The sequence below is a fragment of the Ipomoea triloba genome, chromosome 8 (assembly GCF_003576645.1).
Source record: "Ipomoea triloba cultivar NCNSP0323 chromosome 8, ASM357664v1".
In the NCBI taxonomy this organism is placed as follows: Eukaryota; Viridiplantae; Streptophyta; class Magnoliopsida; order Solanales; family Convolvulaceae; genus Ipomoea; species Ipomoea triloba.
In genome coordinates this window covers 9349099-9370592 of record NC_044923.1, presented here as the reverse complement: position 1 = coordinate 9370592, position 21494 = coordinate 9349099, and the positions used below count along the sequence as shown (strand labels likewise).

The 21494-nt window shown below is 35.3% G+C and overlaps 2 protein-coding genes across 3 annotated transcripts; one reads left to right on the top strand and one right to left on the bottom strand.

Moving 5' to 3' along the window:
* Positions 1-1284: 1284 nt before the first annotated feature.
* Positions 1285-5290, bottom strand: LOC116026911 (receptor kinase-like protein Xa21). The gene is made up of 4 exons (XM_031268340.1): positions 4591-5290; positions 4182-4397; positions 1720-3720; positions 1285-1631 (listed from the first exon to the last, which is right to left on the bottom strand). The coding sequence occupies exons 1-4, from the start codon at positions 5288-5290 to the stop codon at positions 1285-1287; spliced, it is 3264 nt and encodes a 1087-aa protein (XP_031124200.1).
* Positions 5291-10724: 5434 nt separating this feature from the next.
* LOC116026793 (protein FAM136A-like) lies at positions 10725-15264 on the top strand. 2 transcript variants are annotated; one of them, XM_031268189.1, is made up of 4 exons: positions 10725-10943; positions 11045-11182; positions 13930-14111; positions 14590-15264. In XM_031268189.1, exons 1-3 carry the CDS (start codon positions 10815-10817, stop codon positions 14107-14109), a joined length of 447 nt encoding a protein of 148 aa, XP_031124049.1. In that variant the 5' UTR covers positions 10725-10814; the 3' UTR covers positions 14110-14111; positions 14590-15264. The 2 variants fall into 2 exon arrangements, with proteins under 2 accessions (XP_031124049.1, XP_031124048.1); XM_031268188.1 differs by having other exon boundaries at positions 13930-15253.
* The last annotated feature ends 6230 nt before the right edge of the window (positions 15265-21494 follow it).

Genomic DNA, 21494 nt, shown 5'->3' with positions numbered 1-21494 from the left:
TCAATTATTTTCGATTTTTATCATTTATAATTTTCTTACAAAACATATTATAATATATCATAAAATTTTTCTTATTATATTATATAGTTCTTCACCCACATAAACATTCTCAATGATGGAGAAAATTGATCCAGAGTATATGTAATTATACAGATCAATAAGCTCACATAAAATATACAAGAGTAAAAAGTATAAAGGATAATAAAATGCTTGCATAAAATATAAAAGAGTAAAAAGTATAAAGAATAATAAAATGCTTGCATAAAATATAAAAGAGGTAAAAGTATAAAGGATAATAAAATTACAATAGTATTTCCTTGATAGATGTAGGAAGACTACAAGTAGATTGTAATGTGATAGAACGTGCCCTTGTAATAAACGTACAATGCCCTTTTTATACAATGAAGTCCTATCTAACTCTGCCTTCTCCGACAAAGGAGAAGCCGGCGACCAGTCAGCTAAGGATTTTTTTTTTTAAATTTGGTCTCCGACACAAGTTCTATTTGCGTTTGTGTTTGACCGGTCTGACAACAAATGCATTTGGGAAATGAGTTTTTCATATTTTTGTACCAATTTTTAAAATGTCATATTTTTGTCCATGGTTGTGGTTTTCGTCCTATTTCGGTCTTTAACCCTAAATTTTAGGCCTGTGAATGCACACTATCTTAAAAGTTTCTAATTCCCCTTAGCAAGTAACAAGTTAAAGTAAACAAATTAGAACTTTTGAGATACTAGAAGAATGCCAAACTTTTTATGTTGTTTAAAATTTTTGTCTTAAAAACCACTTTCTCATACATATTGTAGCTGCTTAGTCCAGTGTAAAAATACACTCACAACCAGTGTATCTGGGCAACTTATGGAAGAGTATTTTATACCCATCATCCGATATCCCTTCTTCAATTCTCGAAATCATCCAACTTCTCTTAACTCATGAAAATTTTCCTAGCATTATTATCAATCAAAATAAAAAATTCCTACCAAACTTAAATAATATTTCTAACTCCACAATACCACAATATTATTTATGCTTCGATAGACATGTCTGATTTAATATATTCAACTATTTATTATATAAATTTCCAACAATGTTTGCACTTTGCATTACATAAATGGTTGAAAGATACATATGCAGCATCTAAAACATGCATGGATTATTAATTGGAAGCTAAGCTAAAGAATTTGTTGACAGTGACATAAGCTAAGCCAACTCTACAGCTACTTCCCAATACTAAACACAAACACTCTGAAGATCAAAAACTAAAAAATAATGAAACTAAAAGGTAACTAAATAGAGCATGCAAGTTGACGTTTAATCTTTTGCAAGCCTGCAACTACTTCCTTCATGCAGATTCTTTCTGCTGGAGATTCTAAACAGCACCTCAAGGCCAATTCCATGATACATGATAAACACTTGATTTTTCCACTTGAAAGTTCTTCATTTGCGGCAAGTAAATTTACATCAATTATATCAATTACTCTGTTGGGCATTGAGTCTTTGACCCAAATCTTTAGGCTCAGATTTTCAGAAAAAATCTCATTGCTAGGCTTTGTTCTTGTGAAAGTTTCCATCAATAAGATGCCATAACTGTAGACGTCGCATTTTGTTGACACTATGCCTTCTGATCCATACTCTGCAGCCAATATTTAAAGAAAATGAAATTAGGCACGAGGAAATTAAAGAAAAAAGAAACAAGCTAAGGACAAATGAATCTTCATCACCTGGTGCAATGTAACCCAATGTAGCAAGGGTCTTTGTGTATGCAATGCTATCATCACTACCCAACAACTTTGCGATTCCAAAATCACCAATGTGAGCAACCATGTCCTCGTCTAGGAGAATATTACTTGGTTTTAGATCACAATGGACCACGGGTTTTGAATAACCATGGTGAAGATATTCAAGTGCATATGCAACATTAATCATTATGTTCAATCTTTGCAGGATGTCCAAGAAACGGTCTTGGGTATACAACCACTCATCAAGGTTCCCCTTTGGCATGTACTCAAGAACCAGGGCTTTAAAATTTGGGTTGGAGCAATAGCCTAACAGTTTAACAAGGTTTCGATGGCGAATGTCGAACATTATCTTGCATTCGACAATAAAGCTTTCGAATGCACCTTCCAGTTGCACATCAAACACCTTTATGGCCAAAACTGTTCCATCTTCAAGAATTCCTCTATACACTGTGCCAAAACTCCCAGCACCAATCACATTCCTCTCATTATATCCATCTGTTGCATGTAAAAGTGTATAGTACGATACTCTCTCCACCTCTTTAACACGTAACAATTCTTCATTCTTCTTATGCTTCTTTTTTCTCCAAAAAGTAATCAACACAACTCCCACGGCCAAAGCTAGGATAAGGCTTGTAATTCCCAAGGCCATCAAAATATATCGAAGAATTCTTTTTGCTTTAGACCTTTGAACTACACTTTTATGGCAAGGTGGAACTCCAAACCTAGCATCTCCGCACAATGCTTCATTGGATAGAAAGGATAAGCTTGTGAAGTTTTTGAAAGGACCATTTGATGGAATTTCACCAATTAAGCTATTGAAAGAGACATTCAAATGGTGCAAATATACAATTCCTTGTAATGACGAGGGAATTGAACCACTGAGATTGTTATGCGACAAGTCTAGTGATTCCAAGCTTAGCATCCCACCTATTGACTCTGGAATTTGTCCACGCATTTGGTTTTGTGCCAAAGAAAGGTTTATCAAATTTTGTAAGCTTCCTATTGTGTTCGGAATGTTCCCAGATAAGTTATTGTTTGACAAATCTAGAACATATAAAACGTCTAGATTTCCAATTCCAGAAGGCAGTGCTCCCCTAAAGGAATTAGAAGATAGGTCGAGTGTCAAGAGGTTTTTCAGGTTCCAAATATTTGAAGGTATTATACCATTCATTCTATTTGAACCAAGGTGGATATATCGTAGAGAAGTAACGTTCCCTAGGCATTCCAGGATAGGCCCCGAAAGCCCATTTTCGCTCAAATAAATTTCCCCTAGATTCTTCACCTTACAAAGATTCCTAGTTAGTGGACCACTCAATTTGTTTCTAGCCAGATACAAACGTGCAAGCCCATGTAACCTTTGTAATGTGTTTGGAACTCTTCCACTCAAGAAATTAGCAGACATTGCTATGATTTCGAGGCCAGTTAGATTGCCAATTTCATCCGGGATTGTACCGTACAACCCCGAACTTTCTGCAGCAAAGATTTGTAGAGTGGAAGAGAGATTACCAATGGATCTAGGAAGAATTCCATGTAGACTATTATCACCCACATCTAGTGATTTCAACTTTCTACATTTTGTCAGAGAAGTTATGAAGCTCAGCTCTGGAGAGGAAGGATCAGATGCTAGTTTATTACTAGGCATTACAAGAACTTGGAGAAGGCTAAGGTTTTCAAGGGAGTTTGGAATGGAGCCAATGAAATGGTTATCACCCAGAGATATAATAGAGAGTTGGGAACAATTTGCAATTGAATGAGGAATGGCTCCACTTAAAACATTTTGGACTAGAATAAGTTGTTCAAGATTGGTTTGTGCAGAACACATAGTAGAAGGGATACTACCAAAAATATGATTATTTGGAAAATTAAGTGAACGCAATGAAGTAATGTTGAAGACCCCTTCAGGTATAATACCACTTAGATTATTGCTTCCACAATCAATCAATTCCAATTTAGAAAGGTAGCTGACTTCTTTGGGTATCATACCTGTTACAGAGTACAAAAGTAAAAATTCTATTTGGTGAGTGGGAGCCATTAGAATTCTATCAGTTACTCGACAATTTTTCTTGCCCAATTAAGTCCTCAACTTTGAAAATTTTAACCATTTTAGTCCTCTGTTTATTTTACCGTTTGATATCCGTTAAATCGGGACTAAATTAGTAATTTTACTATAGTCAAGGGACCATTTCAGTCAAAAATTAATTACCGAAACGGTCCCTTGACTATAGAAAAATTACCAATTTGGTCATGATTTAACAGATATTTAATACCAAAATAAACGGAGGACCAAATTGGTTAAATTTTCAATGTCGAGGACTTAATTGGGCAAAAAAAATTATCGAGGACCAAATTGATAATTTTGCAATAGCCGAGGGACCATTTCGATAATAAACTCAAAAAAATTGGAACATTAATCAGCCTTTCTAATTAGTGATTATGAAATGTACCTGTAAAGTGATTTTCTTGAAGAAATAATTGTTGAAGAGAAGATAAATTTCCAATCTCTCTAGGTATGGATCCCATGAGCTTGTTGACCTTCAATGACAAGATTTGAAGTGATGACATGTTGGAAAGGAATGTTGGTATATAGCCTACAATCTGGTTTCTTTCTATGCCCAATTTCTTCAAATTATGGAGATTACCCAATTCGTGTGGAATTGTTCCTAAAAAACAATAAATTGTACAATTCAAATACTGTGTCTCAACTTGAGGTCATGTTTACATATAACTTTACTTTACTTTCAATGGATGTATCTAGAAAAACGATAGTCAAAGAGGAAAAAAGAATTGGATAAACTGTAATTAATTTAAGAAATTTAATTAAGTCAATATAGAGAAAGATGCATGGAATACTACCTGTTAAATTATTATCACCAATAAGTAGTTTCTCAAGCATCTCCAACTTCCCCAATTCTTTAGGTATCAACCCATCAAACATATTGGATGCCAAACTCAAAACTCCAAGTTTTGAACAAGCAGATAAATTTGCCGGGAGTGGACCATTAAAGCGATTCAAAAATAAATAAAGCATTTTGAGATTTGGAAGTTGATGGCATATGTTTGGGGGAAGAATACCCGACAAACTATTATTTGAAAAATCAATATATTCAAGTGTAGAGATGTTGAAGATTGAGTTTGGAATTGCACCTGTAAGGTGATTACAGTATGTATCTATCACCTTTAAGTTACGGAGATTCCCGAGTTCTTGAGGAATTTCTCCAATGAAATTATTATAGCTCATATTCAGGAAGGACAGAAAGGAGAGATTTCCCAAGGCGGTAGGAAATTGGCCTAACAAACTCATATTTGAAATATCCAATGCCACCACCCTATGGTGTTGCGAGTCACAGTGAACTCCAATCCAATGGCAGATAGAAGTGGTAGTAGACCAGTTGGTGGCCAAGATATTGTTTGGATCATGTAATGTGAGTTGGGCTTTGAGAGACAAAAGAATAGATACATCAGTGCTAATGTTTCCAGTGCACTGAACAATGCAATTTGAGCAGGAATGGATGAAGAAGATGGCAAAAAGAAACAAGTAAGAAAGGGTAGCCATATATGGAGATCTAATAAATTGAATAGAACTTTGCTTGGTAGTTGGTACTCCTAATGAGCTATGAGCTGAGGTATATATAAGCATTCTGGTCTTACCTACCTAGTCAATGAATGAAGTAGAAATAAGACAAATACAAACTTTGGTATAAAAAAGAAAGTAGGTGAATGTGAATCACAATTTGTCTCAAAGTATTGCATACGTTCAACTTCTTCTCCCAAAATTGCATTCAACTTACAATTATTATAAGTTGTTATTACATGAAATTACTTCTCAATCTCATCCACGCACATTGATCAGATCAATTAATAAGGTGATCTTTGGGCAACCCAACCAATTAAGTTGATCGGTCATACTATTGACTTAGTAACCACAAGATTTCATATTCAATTTTCAGTGGTAATAACTTATAAGTCTGGTTTGAGTCAGTCAATTATGTGCAACCTAAGTTACTTTACCTCCTTGTGGTCACAATGTGTAGTTTATCCAATGTATACACTCGGATAGTGGCTACGAATTAAAAAAAAAAAAAACACTAATAAGGTTATCAAAACTTTTAAAACATTAAAACGACCACATAATTATCTTAAAATAAAAATATTTAACTTAAGAAATGTTTAAACTAAGAAAGAATACATCTAGAAAAGGATTTCGCCATGAATAAGTGATGAGAATATTTGACCTGAGACTCGCCTGAACTAATCAGTAATAATTAGTTACAGGCAAGTATAAACAGCAGATTGAATCGCATTATTATACTAGCTAGATAATTTGGAAGATTTTTTTTTTAAAAGGCAGAATGACTTATTGTGTACTCCCTGTTGTGCTTGTCTGTCAACTTTTCAGCTAATTTAATGTTATTTTAAGTTTGCCGTGCGAGGAAGAGTTCAGAGTTTGTTGACTTCTCAACCCCAAGAGCCCTTTAGGCTCCAGCCCGACAAAGCATATGAGAGGATGTAAATTTTGGTAACTCAGTTGGATACAGAAGTTAGACTTTTGTTTATTGGGCACAAGGAGCCCACTCACTTTTAGAGATCACTCCCATACTATTGATGTTGCCTGTTGACACTTGATCCCTGATTTTTCTTTCCAAACGTTTTGTTGCGATATGCTCCAACAGATATGGCATTGATGTATGCGCAATAATATGAATCTATGTAAAAATAACGTTGTTAACTTTCATTGTCCCAGACAACACGGTTTCCTACTGTTCATCCACTACTTTTTGTTACACATAAATAAATTAAGAAAATAAAAGAGAGCGAGCACCTAGAAAATAGGTGATATATATATATATATATATATATATATATATATATATATATATATATATATATAGGGATTAGTTCAAGTATGGAGACTCTCGCAGATGAAAGATGTGGTGAAATCTGAACTGTTAATCTAATCTAGATCAACCGTTCAAATCAAGAATTTTTTTTTTTAAACGCACTTCTGTCAATATGCATGCAAATGATCAACTGTCTCAAATTGATGCACCTTAAGATATAAAACTACGCACATTAAGTTATAAAATCACGCACCTTAAGGTATAAAACAACGCACCTTAAGTTTAAACTGATGTACCTTAAACTAGAAAAGTGATGCATGCACCTTAAGCTTTAAATATACATACCTTAAAGAATGAAAACAACTCACCTTAAGCTATGGAAAGACGCGTCTAAAGCTTTAGACTAATGCACCTTAAACTAGAAAAGTGACGCGCCTTAAGAATTAAATTAAATATACGCACCTTAAGAAGGAAAGCAACACACATTAAGCTATGGAAAGACACACTTAATGCTCTAGAGTGACGCACCTTAAAGTTCGGTTTAATCTCTACCCTTGATCTAATCAAAATTAACAGCCCAGATTGAACACAAATTTAAAAAAAAAAAATGTGCGTGGCTTTCCTTCTTAAGGTGAGTCACTCTGAAACTTTAGGTGTGTGGTTTTCTTTTTTAAGATTTTCAATCATTTTTCAACATTCAGTTAATGGACATTGCCAAAGTAACATAGAAGAGAAGAGATGAGCGCCAATAGCAGATCTTGGGTATGCCTTTTCTTCTTCTCCTTCTTCTTCTTCCTCTTCTTTTTTATTTAAAAAAAATTCATTGATTTGAGCCGTTGATCTAGATTTGATCAACGACTTAGATCTAACCCCATCTTTCACCTGAGAGATCCTTCGCACCAGAACCAGCCCATGTGTGTGTGTGTGTGTGTGTTTTTGATCATATGAGAATAAATATTTAGGAGAAAACTACAAACCAATCTCATGCTTACATCTAGAAAAATTGGACAGATCAAATCATATTTTTTTTAAAAATGCAGTGGTATTTTCGCAATTCTCATCAACTTTACTGTATAAACTTGAACACTAAAATCTGCACTTCTCAGAAATTTTCAGGTTTGCACATTTAGTATTAACATAATGCATATTTATTACTAAATAATTGCACTTGCAAAAATGCGAATGCGCATTGCAGTTAGGGTTTGGATTTTAGAGTTTAGGGCCTTAGGCTAAGTTTTTTATTTTATTTGGTTTATGGATTCATTTTTTTTACTTCTTAGGGTCTAGCATTAATGGTTTAGATTTAAAATTTAGCTTTTTCATTAACTTTTTAAAATTTATCCATGTTTACATATTTAGTTGTTACAGATTGCATATTTAAGTGTTCAAGTTTGCAAAGTGAATTTGATAATTACGAAAATTCTATTGCATTTCTTTTTATAAATCTAATCTGATCTTTTCGATTTTCATAGATGTAAGGCTGAGATTAGTTCTTAGTTTTCTCCTGATGTGTGTTCTCTTAGGACCATTCTATCATATATATAATGATTATATGATATAATAAAACTTTGAAAGTCAAGGTTGAAATGTAAGATAATTATTGAAAAAAATTGGTAGTTTTAGTTTATGAGTTCTAAAGAAGTGTTATTTTTGTTCCTAATTAATATGGCACCGCAATAGTATTACTTTGTAATTGAAAGTAATTTAATATCTTCAAATAATATTGTAGGTACTTTTTTCGGCCATGAAAATCATTTGTAGTGAGAACAATTGTTGAGTGTTGTTCTCCAAGAAAATTAAATTGATGACTAAATATACCACTGGGGTACTATTGGAAAAAAAAATTACACCCGCTATACAATACATGGACTAAAATTGTAATTTTTTAAAATTAATTTTTGAGAGTTAAATTTGAAAATACCGACTACATATCATTGAAAAAATGATTCTTTGATCAATATATGTAATACTAGGTTGGTATTGAAAGAAGTAGATGTAGGGAGAATCATTGCTAGCTTAGTAACTATATTATTGAAGTTTGGAGATGCAATGTTTGCATGTTGGATGCCTATAAATGCTTGGACCAACACCCCTTGAATGAACCTTAATTTTGGCCTTCATTTTTTAATTTTATTTTGAAATATAACTGACCTATTATATTGTAATATTTGTTCATCTATACTTTCTCAACCTGTATTTGCCTCTACTGAGGGCTCTATCTCATGACCTCCCATATGAGAGAGTCACTACATGTTATCGGAGTACAAGATGTTTGGTTTAATTTTGGCCTTCATTAATAATCATCTTTCTTTTTCTTTCCTCAAAACTGCTCCAACTTGCTATGCTCTTCTTTTCCAACAAAATTGCTGCCACCCTCTTCTTGCTTGGCCTCAGCCTCTTCTAAATCCTGAAACCAGAGATCATAGCTGGCTACCTGAATCTGTTATGGCGAATACACCGGCGATGAAGTCCAGTGCTACAAGCTGCAAATTAAACGTAACCAAGCATATGTAAAAATCTCACATTGAAAAAACAGAGAGAAATATCCTTCAACCAGAAAATACTACGTCATGAACATCTACCTTGACTAATGTTATTTTTAATTTGATTTTCCATAATATTAAGTTTGGTTTAGTATATATAAAAGTACCTTGACTACCACTACCCCACCAACACCAATACTTTGATAAGTAATATTTGTTCGCAATTGTAGATTGTAAAATTAGTAATAATTTTATTTGTTATTTTGAACTGGAAGACTTTGGTTAGTTATTTTGATATCTTATTAGTTATTTTTTATTATATTTACAATTATTATTATTATTACTTCCTCCGTCATTTTTTATGTGTTTGGTTCGGTTAACGAGACTTGACTGAAGTTATTTTTAATTCAAATTTTCACAATATTAATTATTAAGTTTAGTATTAGTATACAAAATTTATATATTTAGAAATTACACTAAAAGTACTATTAAACACAAAAAAAATCAAATTATAAAAAAATACTAAAAAATAAATACAGAAGAAATAGTTGGTTTGACCAATGAATAGTAAATAAGACAGATAAAATGAAGAGTATTCTAAATGTTATTATATTCTAAACAAAACAATTAAAATGATTAATTATACAATTCTACTCATATTCCGAAAAATGAATCAAACACACCAATATAGTTTTTTGAAATACAACCAAACACTAGAAATAAAAATATTTTTTGAAAAATAACTTATTTTTCAAAAACATTTAGGGTGTGTTTGGTTCGCACATGAGAATCGGAATCGGAATGTGTATCAAATACTTTGTAGTGGTAATGAATTTTAGTGAAAGTATTTTACATGTCTGGTGGTAGGGTAAAATGAAAATGATTATTAATAGCTGGGGAAGAGGAGGAAGAAGGGAAATGAAACCTTATTTTATTAGGGAATAAGTATGAGGTAATCAAAATTCATAATAATGTTATAAAACTTGTCAACCAAACCAATCAATAACAATGACTTTAAAACAACGATGACTTTATACCTGTCAACTAGTGGTGTTAGCGAACAGAGCTTTCGACAAACTACTCGTGTTCAAGCTCGGTAAGCGTTCGTTTATGTTCGTTTGTTAAGGTAAATGAACATTATATTAACAAACAAAATTTAGAGCTCGGTTAATAAACGAACAAAGCCTGAACAGTGGTAAGCTCGTTTGTGTTCGTTTAGTAGTGTTCGTGAACAAGCTCGTTTGTATTCGTTTAGTAATGTTCGCGAACAAACTCGTTTAATAATGTTAGCAAACATGTTTACAAACATATAAATTGTTCATAAACGTAGATTATTTATTATTCACGAACAAATTGGGTTCATGAACATGTGCATGTGTTTGATTATTAAATGTTCATGAACGTAAATGAACATGTTTGTGAACATGTTTGTTAACGTTTGAACGTGTTCGCGAACGAACACTAACGAACGCTTAACAAACGAACACGAACAGGATTTTCAAAAAACTTAACAAACGAACACGAACCTGAACACCCCCAAAATCCTTAACAAATGAACACGAACAACCTCCCTTCGTTTATGTTCGGTTCGTTAAGAACCCTACTCTCAACCAAATACACTCTTCTATCATTTTCGTGGTTTCAAAAGACACCCCAACTACCTAAGTTCAATTCCTTGAAGTCTCGCACTATCTTTCCATGCCTATTATGCGCAAATAGGGTAGAGCAAATTGCAGTCCTCTGTGAATTGTGATAGATGGATCACTTGGCAGACGCCGAAGAGCAACTGGTAGCGGAGATAATGAGGCAAAAACTCAATGAAATCACCGCAGCTACGGAGGCCCAACTTTCCGGTGTCAAAGACCACGTCAATTTCACCCTTCAGGTTTCTTCCATTTCTTCGGCGTTTCCAATTTCTAGCCATGTTTGTGGTATCCGGGTGTTCGAGCGTTGAACCTGCTTGTTAATTCTATTGGTGATTTGCAGCAAGCATACTTCAAATGCGCTTATGAGTGCTTCGATAGGAGCAAAACTCAAGAGGAGATAGGGAACTGTGTGGAGTATTGCACCGTCCCTGTTCTCAAAGCCCATTATCTTGTGGAGGATGAAACGGCTAAATTTGCAGTAAATTCCCTACTCATTTTAGGTTTTTAATAATGCCTGTTCATACTGAAATTTTTGTTTGTGGTTATGGTTTTTATCAATATCGAGATTGAGATTTATCTGTGTATATAAAGAAATAGATGAGGTAAAGACACTTAGAAGAACTATTGCAGTTAACTATCTATTTGAAGATCTTGGGAATAGCTCTTTGTGCTAGTGTATGCATATGGGTATAAGAATTTGATGTTAAAATTAATTTCAACACCTTTGTTCTTGGATAACTTATGTTTATTTTGTCTTTCGACTCCATAGCAGAAGTTTGAGCTGTGGGAACTAAAATTCGGATATCTGTAATTCGTCATATTCCATATTGGATAAAAAATGCCATGGGTTGAAGATTTGACTTTAGTCTCCAAAAGAATCTTGTTACACTTGAAGATAGAAGTGTTTTGAATTTAATATATATTGTTTTATATTTCTTTAGAATGGAAGGTCCGGATGAACCTTACAAGAACTTAGCATTTAAGTTTGTTCAACAAAGTTGTTGCTTTAAATGGGTGGGAGAAGCTGGATTCAGATTTTGAAGCATAAAGTGGATATAGAATGCGGATAGATGGATTTCATAAATTGTGGGGTGGTTTTATTCTCATTGGCTTAGAGAGGATAAAATATGTGCCATGATTCTTTCAGGGAAAAATCAACAATAAACATCTTTTGCAAGTAACAAGTTACAAGGGCTCTGATGAGTGGATTTAGTCTTAACTGAGACTTCAATAGATAAGTAGCTTCATTCAGAAATACTATTAATGTGCTTGAAGCTTGGGGTGGCGGAAACACCTCCGAATTTGACAAAGGAATTCTTAATAATTTGGTTTCAATGGTAATGTTCTGTCATTATTTTTTCGTGGTGCCTCTTTTGTTAATCCTTTACTGTGATAATTAGGGTTGCCCCTTTGAGAATTGAGATTAGTGTCATGCGAGTGATCAAAAAATATTTAGACAAGTAAATCATGAACAATAGTGAAAAGGAGAGTGGACAACATGTTCTGACTTGAATAGCAATTCCTCTTTTGATATGTATAGACCGTACACAACTACACATAGCAGTTCCTATTGAGTGTATCTTACATTCCATCCCATATCTAATATATTTTTATATTTATATATTTTATTCTTTCTAAATTTGAGTGCCTCTTACGCCCCCATCTGAAATCAATTTAAAAAAAGAAAATTATTTATTCTAACTGTATGCTCCATCTTAGAATAGATAGGCAACCTGTGCAACAGGCAAAACAGTAGCTAACAGGAACAATATCCAAAAGCAAACTCCCCATTTTAAAGAACCTTAATTTAGAATATTAATTTGATTTATATATTTCTTACATGAGCTAGACCAAAAGATTATCCAAACTATTAAGATCCTGTGGTTAGATCATACTGTTGGAGTGTTGTCTGTCCAAGCAGTTAAGGTAGATATCCAAGGAATAGTTATAGATTCAAAAATAATTTCCAAACAAAAAGAAAACCAAAAAGCTAATCTACTTCTTGGGGAGAGACTGACTGCTCTGAAGATGTTCCAACTACAATTTCAACATCTTGCTCTCCTGTATCATCAGTTGCTTCCTCTTCCACTCTCAGATATGGTTCTTCATATTTCTTTCATCAGTTCTAGTCACTCTGTAGCACTTGTTCTCTGCGCTTTGAGTGATTGTTCTTCTTGCTGCTCCTATACTTGAATATGCATTTGCAGGAATTGGATCGATCTTTGTTTGTTCATAGGTTTACCAGAGTTACTAAACTGAGTTGCTCTCAATCTCTCAGTTTTCTTTGTGCTCTAGTGGCTGATTCCAAGTCATTTAGATGTTTGCCTTTTCATCAAATTTTCAGTAATATGATAAGTTGCTTGGCTTCTTCCTCATAACCAAATCTATTTTAGTCTGGTCCTTAGTCCACCAACAGATCAATGATTAGATTTGGAAAGAGCAAAGATGCTTTTCCTCCATGACCGTCTACCAATGTCATGATTTGATATACCAGCTTGCCAAATTCAAACTTAATTCCTTTTCAAATTATGTATAGCAGAGTCCCAGGGGATGTCTTGATCTTGATTTTCATGCACTGAACGGCTGAAAAAGGCCTTCCAGGGCAAGGATGTGGTATTCTTGGTTGCAGAGATGTGTTACAACATAACTTCCAACGCCTCTATAAGCATGTGTTCTATGACCTATTTTTAGGGAACACTCTTGAGCTTAAGGAAGATTCTTACATCCTATGCTTTAAAAGATTTCTTGAGCATCATCTCCATCCATCAACCAAGGTCAGTAATCGGTGATCACAACACGTTCACGTGCAGAAGAGGGTGATTTGTACAGTAGTAGTTCTATATGGTGTTTGAAGAATTTGGAAATACAAGGGGGCTTGTGTTCCTAATTCATGTAGCGGTAGTGTGGTACCTAGTTAGGGTTTCAACAATGAGAGGAATTCAATTGTTGTTTAGCTTTCCATTCAACTTTGTACTTAAACTATAGTGGATTAGGTTATCATTTAGGATGTGTGCCCTGCAAATGTAGGATTAATTTCTCCGAACTATGCAAACCTATATGTGTGTGTAATGGAAAATTTCCCTTTTGATCTTGTATGTTGAAACTAGTGTTTCTATACAATTTGAACGTACTGAACAACAGATTGTCTGCATAAGTGCATTCTAATGTTTACAAACTCTATTTTTAATCCTGTGTGATAATTATGCATTTTTTTTATGTATACAGGAAAACATGAAAAGGTCATTGACACATTGCCAAGACAAATTTGTAGCTGCAAAACTCCAGCAGGATGGCAATACCATCAAGGTCTTGGAATCTTGTGTTGACCTGTCAACTCAACACTGCTTAAAGACATTACCTTACCTTGTCAGACAATTAAAGACTTCTCTTGACATAACAGAATAGAGGTCCATTTATTCCACTTAATCATATCCCTCTTATTAACTTCTGATTAAATGCTGATATCATTAGAGTAGAGTGCAGAGAGTCACTGTACAGGGAAACAGATGATGATTAATGCAGTACTTACCAAATTTTACTTCAAGACCATATCCTGCTTTCTGGTTTAGTTTTACTTCTGTTCAATCTATCAAAGGGTCTGCCCTTACATATGTATCTATTCTAGTCCAATATAACTGTATAATAATCTTGATTTAGGAAATTTATGAACCTTTTGTAACCATGCATTGCCACATCTTGAAACATGTTGTATGTGCAATGGCAAGAATGAAACTGCCTTTCACTTGTTTGTAAGATGCCCTTTTGCTTGACAATGCGGGGATGCTATTGGGGGTATTGACTACTGGAGCAGCCAATCTATTCTGGATTGGTTGGAGCAGAACTTCAGGAAGCTAAGCGATAATGAACTTTGCTTGTTGATCACAGTCTGCTGGAAAATTTGGGAGGCCAGGAATGATAAAACTTGGAACCACACTTCTACCCCTGTGCATGCAGTTATTGGAGGAGCTCAAACCTTTCTTTGTCAGTGGCAGGAGGTCAATTTTGGAGCCAACCAGTTTGCGAATGGGGATGATCACGCTGCCCGCTGGGAAAAGCCTCCACCAGGGTGGAAGAAGATCAACATCAATGCGGCTCTTGGTATCTCTAATAGGAAGATGGGTTTCGGGCTTGTTCTTAGAGACTCCAATGGTGACTTCATTGCTGCTAGAGAGGTCCCCATGATGGTGATACACAATCCAGATGAGGCTGAAGCGATGGCCGTCAAGGAAGCGTTGAAATGGCTGAAGGAGCTACATGCTGATGATATCCAGGTGGAATCTGATTGCTTGAAGGTCATCAATGGAATCCATGACGAGCACTTAACTACTTCTTTTGATCTTATAGTCAATGACATTAGAGAAATAGCTAAAGATTTTACTAATCTTTGCTTTTTGTTTGTTAAACGGTCTGCAAATAGGGTCGTCCATTTGTTAGTTAGAGAGTCCTTATCTAGGGTCGTCCATTTGTTAGTTAGAGAGTCCTTATTTAAGACTGACCGTGTAGACTGCTTCTCGGTCCCGTTCTTTTCCATTGCTCATGTTTTGGATCTTGACTGGGTAATTAATTTAAGCATTTGTTTTTGCTAAAAAAAAAAAGGAATGGATTTTGGAGTAAACTAGACTTTAATCATAGGAAACTAGCCATTTTCAACATTGCTCAAAATATAGGAAACTTGCCAAATTGATTCTAATCACCCATTTTAGACTTGATAATAGTAGAATTTAGGGGTGGGGGTATTTCGGTTCGGTTTATCCGAACTGAATCGATCCGATCCGAATTAGTAATACAAAATCAAACGGTTCGGGATTCTTGTAAACCGAACGGTTTGGTTAAAAATCGAACCGAACCGAACCGAACTTTGTTAGGTTTAAATAATAATAATAATAATAATAATAATAATAATAATAATAATAATGATGATGATGATAATACTAATAATAACAACAACAATAAAAATAATAATAAAGAAGTAAATCTAAGTCCCTTGACACCTGCTTCGTCGTTTAATTCCTATTCTCACTAGTATCTCTTAAATTTTTTATTTGATTTCTTTATAGCTTGTTCTCTACTTTGCGCTTTTGTTGTTTGTTGCAATTGTTTTTTACCTCACAATTAGTACTTAGTAGTATGTTTGGACTTTGAATTGTTATTTTGTTATATAATGTTTAGACTTTGGATATGGATAATGTGATAGGATGTTCGGAAAACTAGGAAACACTACAATTTGGACCTTAAACCGAACTGAAAACCGAACCGAATTAAATCCGAACCAAAACCGAACAGTTTCAAACCGAACCGAACTCTAATGTTAAACTGAATGGTTTAAATTTTTTAAAACCGAAACCGAACCGAAGACCGAAATGCCCACCCCTAGTAGAATTAGGGCTTTTGGTCTTCATAAAAATCTATAGTAAAGGAAGATTTTTTTTTTTTAAAGAATAGTAAAGGAAGGTTTAGTCAGATGATTTCATTAGTTAATAATAGTTTTATTTTTATTCTTTTTTTAAAAATTTGTTAAATATTTAGTAATTAAAGAAAATTAACTTAAATATCATGTGGAATACTTTGGGGTTGCCGGTAATTCAACATAGTACCGGTAATATTTCTGATTGGTTTTTCTTGAATATTAATTCTTTACGAGATGATTGCTTAAGCAAGTTTGCTATGGCCTGTTGGGGTTTATGGTGCAGCAGGAACGACTTTGTTTGGAAAGGAGCTCCCTATGAAATGCATGCTATGTTATTTGCTGCTATGTCACTGTGGTCAAATTGGAAACTTGTTAATGGAATGGATGATCATGAATCAGGTGATGAAAGGAATGCTGTTATGGACCAGTGGTCACCTCCAATCCATGGGCGCTTGAAACTGAATTCGGACGTTGCTATGGACTTGGACAGATCGGTCATGGGGATGGGGTGGGTGATTCGGGATGATGAAGGACGTTTCATCGCGGCAAAGAGTATGACTTGCACGGGCACTTTTACTGTTAAAGAAGCGAAAGCAATGAGCATTCGGGAAGCTCTCAGCTAGGTGAAAGGGATGGACTTGGGAGACATCGATGTTGAAATGGATTCCCAACTTGTTTACTATGCTTTACTTTCAGACTCTTTTAATTCTCCGTTTGGTCTTTTAATTGACGATGTTAAGGAAAATGCATCTATGATTTATGATGTAGTTTTCCGTTTTGCTAGGCGATCTGCGAATTGTGCAGCCCATGCTATGGCTAGGGAGGCCGTTTCTATGTCAGGTTGCGGGGAGTGGTTGTCTTCCCCTCCTCTGTTTCTTGTGAACATTCTGAGTTCTGATTTAATACATTAAGTTTTTACCTTCAAAAAAAAAAATTAACTTAATATTTACTCTATTATTTTAGCAGTGGAAAATGTGAACAAATTCAAATTATTGATCTAGTAGATTTAACGGTTGAAAATGAAGAAAAAAAAAGAAAGAAAAAAAGGGATGAGTCGTTTTCATAAATATTACAAATATTAAAAATTTTTAATATTTATGAAAATGACTCCATTTTCTTCACTTGATTTTCTATCCATCAGATCTTGAAGATCGATGGTTTGAATTTGCCTACATTTTTTAGTACAATTATTGGATACTTATAGCCATATAATATTAAATGCACAGAAGTTATTACCATGACGTTTACTGCGCATCATTGTTGCTTCCACCTCAAGTCAATCTTACTAGCAAATTCTCTTTCTGATTGGCATCATACTCTGGGTGACCATCAAATAAAACGTTGAGTATTTTGTTAAAAAATAATAATATTGAATTATCTACAATGTCTCGTTTCAATTGTTCCTCATATTCTATAAATAAGATCGAGTCACAAGCTTCCGTTCTTTGAAAATTCTTTAACTAGTACAAAACCTTTGGAGTTTGTATATACTGATGTCTGGAAAACCACTAAAAAGTCTTTTGAAGGTTTTCTTATTATGTGTTTTTTGTTGAATTTTTTACCAAATACACTTGGTTGTACCCACTAAAAAATAAATTTGATGTAAGTGTTATCTTTCTCCAATTCAAGAGGCTTGTTAAGAATTTTTTTAATATAAAGATTGTTTCAATTTTCTCAAACAATGGGGAAGAATTCCAGAAACTAGTACCACTATTTAATGCATGTGGCACATCACATTTCATTAGCGTTCTCCATACCCCTAAACATAATGGTACGACAGAAAGACGCCATAGGTATATAGTTCAGACCCGATTATCATTATTCCATTTTGTGTCCTTACCCCTCCTCCACTATTGGGCATATGCATTACAAACAACTGTGTATTTTATCCCTACACTGGATTTACCCCAGGTAATTTTAATTCTCATCTCTCAGTTAATACTTTTCCCTTGGTTACTCCTTGTTGGTTTTATCTCCCACGGAATGGTCGAACGGCAGGCCAACACCACCGGAAAATCGACTAAGAACTATCGAAAACTAGAGTAACTTTTCAGCCCTCTTTGTATTACGAATTGCCTTTGAGTACAATGAATTACTTATGCCTCTCTCGAGGCCTAGAACCCCTATTTATACAAGCTAGGAGGGATTTCTCCTTTAGGAAACTTCTAAACTACTTTGGGAACTCCTTCCTTATTACATTTTAGGCACTTTCCTAATCTATCTCGACCTTCAATTCCTTCCGCATCTCCCACCTTCCGCCGACAAACTCTTTAGAAAACTTTCATAACCGCCTGTCTTGCACCGCCCTTCTTGCACCGCCTCTCTTACCTCGGCCCCTTCTAGGTCAGTCCGATCCGACTCGTCTTCTTCTAACTTCTTTAATCCGACCCTTCCTCCATGGTAATTAATCGTTTCAATAGCAATGTTCAATCACTCTGAGTCTAAGATCTTCAGTTGTCTTGTCACCTTCTCAACGATCCCTCGACCGTCCGACCAATCGTCGGCCGACTTATACCATGTTATCGTACCCCCTTCTGAGTCCTCGTCCCCTCCTCGTCAGTCGCCCCTTTTGTTCCACACCGAGCTTTCAATACCGAGCCTTAGTATATCTCTCATCACTCCTCAACCCTCAACTTCTCTCCTTTCTCCTTTCTTCTAGGAAATTCTTTTCTATCATCAAATTGTCTTCATTTGCTTCATCGGTGTGACTCGGTCACTAGGCTCAAGCACTTCAATCGGCACTTTAGCCTCAAATCCATATGTCAAGGAAAAGGGTGTTTCTCCAGTTTCCCTCCTCGGACTTGTACGGTAGGCGCATAACACTCGTTTTAGCTCGCTCACCCACCTTCCTTGTAGGTCACTTAACCTCTTTCGTATTTCCATCCACGATAGTCCGATTGACGCTTTCCACTTGTCCGTTCGCCTGAGGATAGGCCATGGACACCTTAGTATGCCGAATCCCGAACTGCTCACAGAATTCAGCAAAGGGCCGACAATCAAACTGCCGACCATTGTCACTTATCAAATGCTCGGGAATGCAAACCGAAAAATTATGTTTTTTCCAAAGGGACTTCCTACACTGATACTCGGTTATGGTGACTAATGGCTCGGCCTCTACCCACTTAGTGAAGTAATCGACAGCTATTATGCAGAACTTATACCGCCCAGGCGCCATTGGTAATAGACCCAACAAATCTATGCCCCACCTTGCGAAGGGGATGGCAGTGGTGATCGGCGTATAGAAGGAAGCCGACCTTGTCTCCTTTCGATCAAAAGCTTGACAAACGGGGCACTTGACTACCTTTCGGATGCAGTCTTTGACCATGATCGACCAATAGTATCCTTGTAGCACTAACTTTCGTGCGAAAGTGTGAGCCGCTTGGTGCGCCGAGCAAATTCCAGAGTGCACCCCCTCCATTACCTTTTCAGCATCAGTCGGGAACAAACACAGTAAGAGGGGGCCGCCGAAAGACCTTTTGTATAATCTTTCTTCCTGCATGACATAAGACGGTTCCATTCTCTTAATTCTAGCTAATTCCACCAGGTCATTAGGTAGCTCGACCTTCTCTTTGTACATGATAAGGCTGACTAATACTTGAGCCTCTGGAGTATTCTCATCCTCATTACTGCTTTCTCCTTGGTGTCGCCCTTGCTCGCTTATCTCGTTCACTTTCTCTGCCCCCCTATCCTGAGCCTCTATACTTGATCGTTCAACCATCTCTTTCCGACATATACCCACTAAGTACTCTGGTATTCCTCCCAGCTTTATCTTAGATAAAACGTTTGCCTCCGAGTTTTCTGCTCTAGGAACATGGTCGATCTCATAAGCTTGTAATATAATATATGACATACACGCACACACATGCATTATTTTTTTGTTTTTATAGGTCGCGGTACCTAGGCGTCGCATAGACCGCTTAGGCGCTAGGTGCTAGTCTACCGCCCGACTAGCGCCTACTGCAACCATGTTTATGATTTATAAAAATATATTTTTATAAGAAAATTATAAATAATACTCCGTATATTAATAGAAGTTATGGAATATTTGTGATGGTGTATTCAATTTAGAGTTTTAATGACTTTTGTAGACTTTTTAATATAAAAAAGGTTTTAAAAGTTTATAAATATTTGTCCTACAGATATTTATAGACTCTTACAAAGTTATAAAAGTTTAAAGAATTCTAAAAAGTCTACAAAAACTTTATAAAAGTCAATTAAAATCCATCACTTTAAAAGTTTTTGAAAGTCTTAAAAAGTTTTGATTGAATACACCCGCGTAAATTAAAATCCTAGTCGATATTATATTTATTTTTGTAGAATAAAATCAAACATGATTTCTTTTTCTTTTAGACTCCAATAATATGTCATCTATCCCTTGATTTTCGGAGTGATGGTAAAGATTGACTGAATCACAAGTACCTTAATTTTCTTCAATCCGACCTTGATATATGATTTGGTAAGCACAGATTTCCCAACTCCTTTTATGTATTGACTTGCAATCTTTTCTAACTTAAAAGGGATAAGTTGGATTCATACCAACACCTCCTCAGTTAAATCTATGGTACATAGCATTTTTAGTACTATTAACCTATTTGTAGTCTATTATACAAAAATACAATTTACAGTATGCAAATTGTATATTATTTGCATACTGCACACCCTCAAATAGTGACTACAGTTTTCCCTCGTTGCCTAAGGAAAAAAAATACATGCAATTATGCAAATAACATATGCATTAACAATTTAGCATTATACACACGGGCACTGTAAAATAGAAAATGAAAGGATTTGCACCTTTAAAGCATCCCAGTTACACATTTTCTCAATTTCGATGATTCGATGTCATATTATTAATTGGAAGACTAAATGTGACAAATAAATTTGAATTTTTTATTAAATATAAAAAGATTTAATAATTAGGGGCTAAATGTAACAAGCAGTGTTGCAGAAATCCTACCTAGGCGCCGACTAATCCCCGCCTAGGCACTAGGCGGCGTTGGTCGACCGCCTAGCGTATCACCTTAAATGGTGGTCTATAGGCGCCTGGCCGGCTAGGCGACCGCTTAAGCACCGCCTAGGCCGCTTAGGTGCTGACCGCCTAGGCCTCCTAGGCGCCGACTAAACCTCCTAAGCACCGACTATGCCGCCTATGATATCTGCTATTTTGTACAATTATTCACCCCTTATTCTAGTTGTTTTGAAGGTTATTTTCTGTATCCTAGTGAAATTGGGAATTGTTTGTGTGTTATATTGTCCAAGTGCTGAATTATCTACAAGGAACAACAAAGGAATAATATTGGAATATTTTGGACAAGTTCTGGAAGAAAAGGGAATTACAATGAAGAATACAAGTTGGAAAAGAATTGGAAGCTGCCTAATGGGC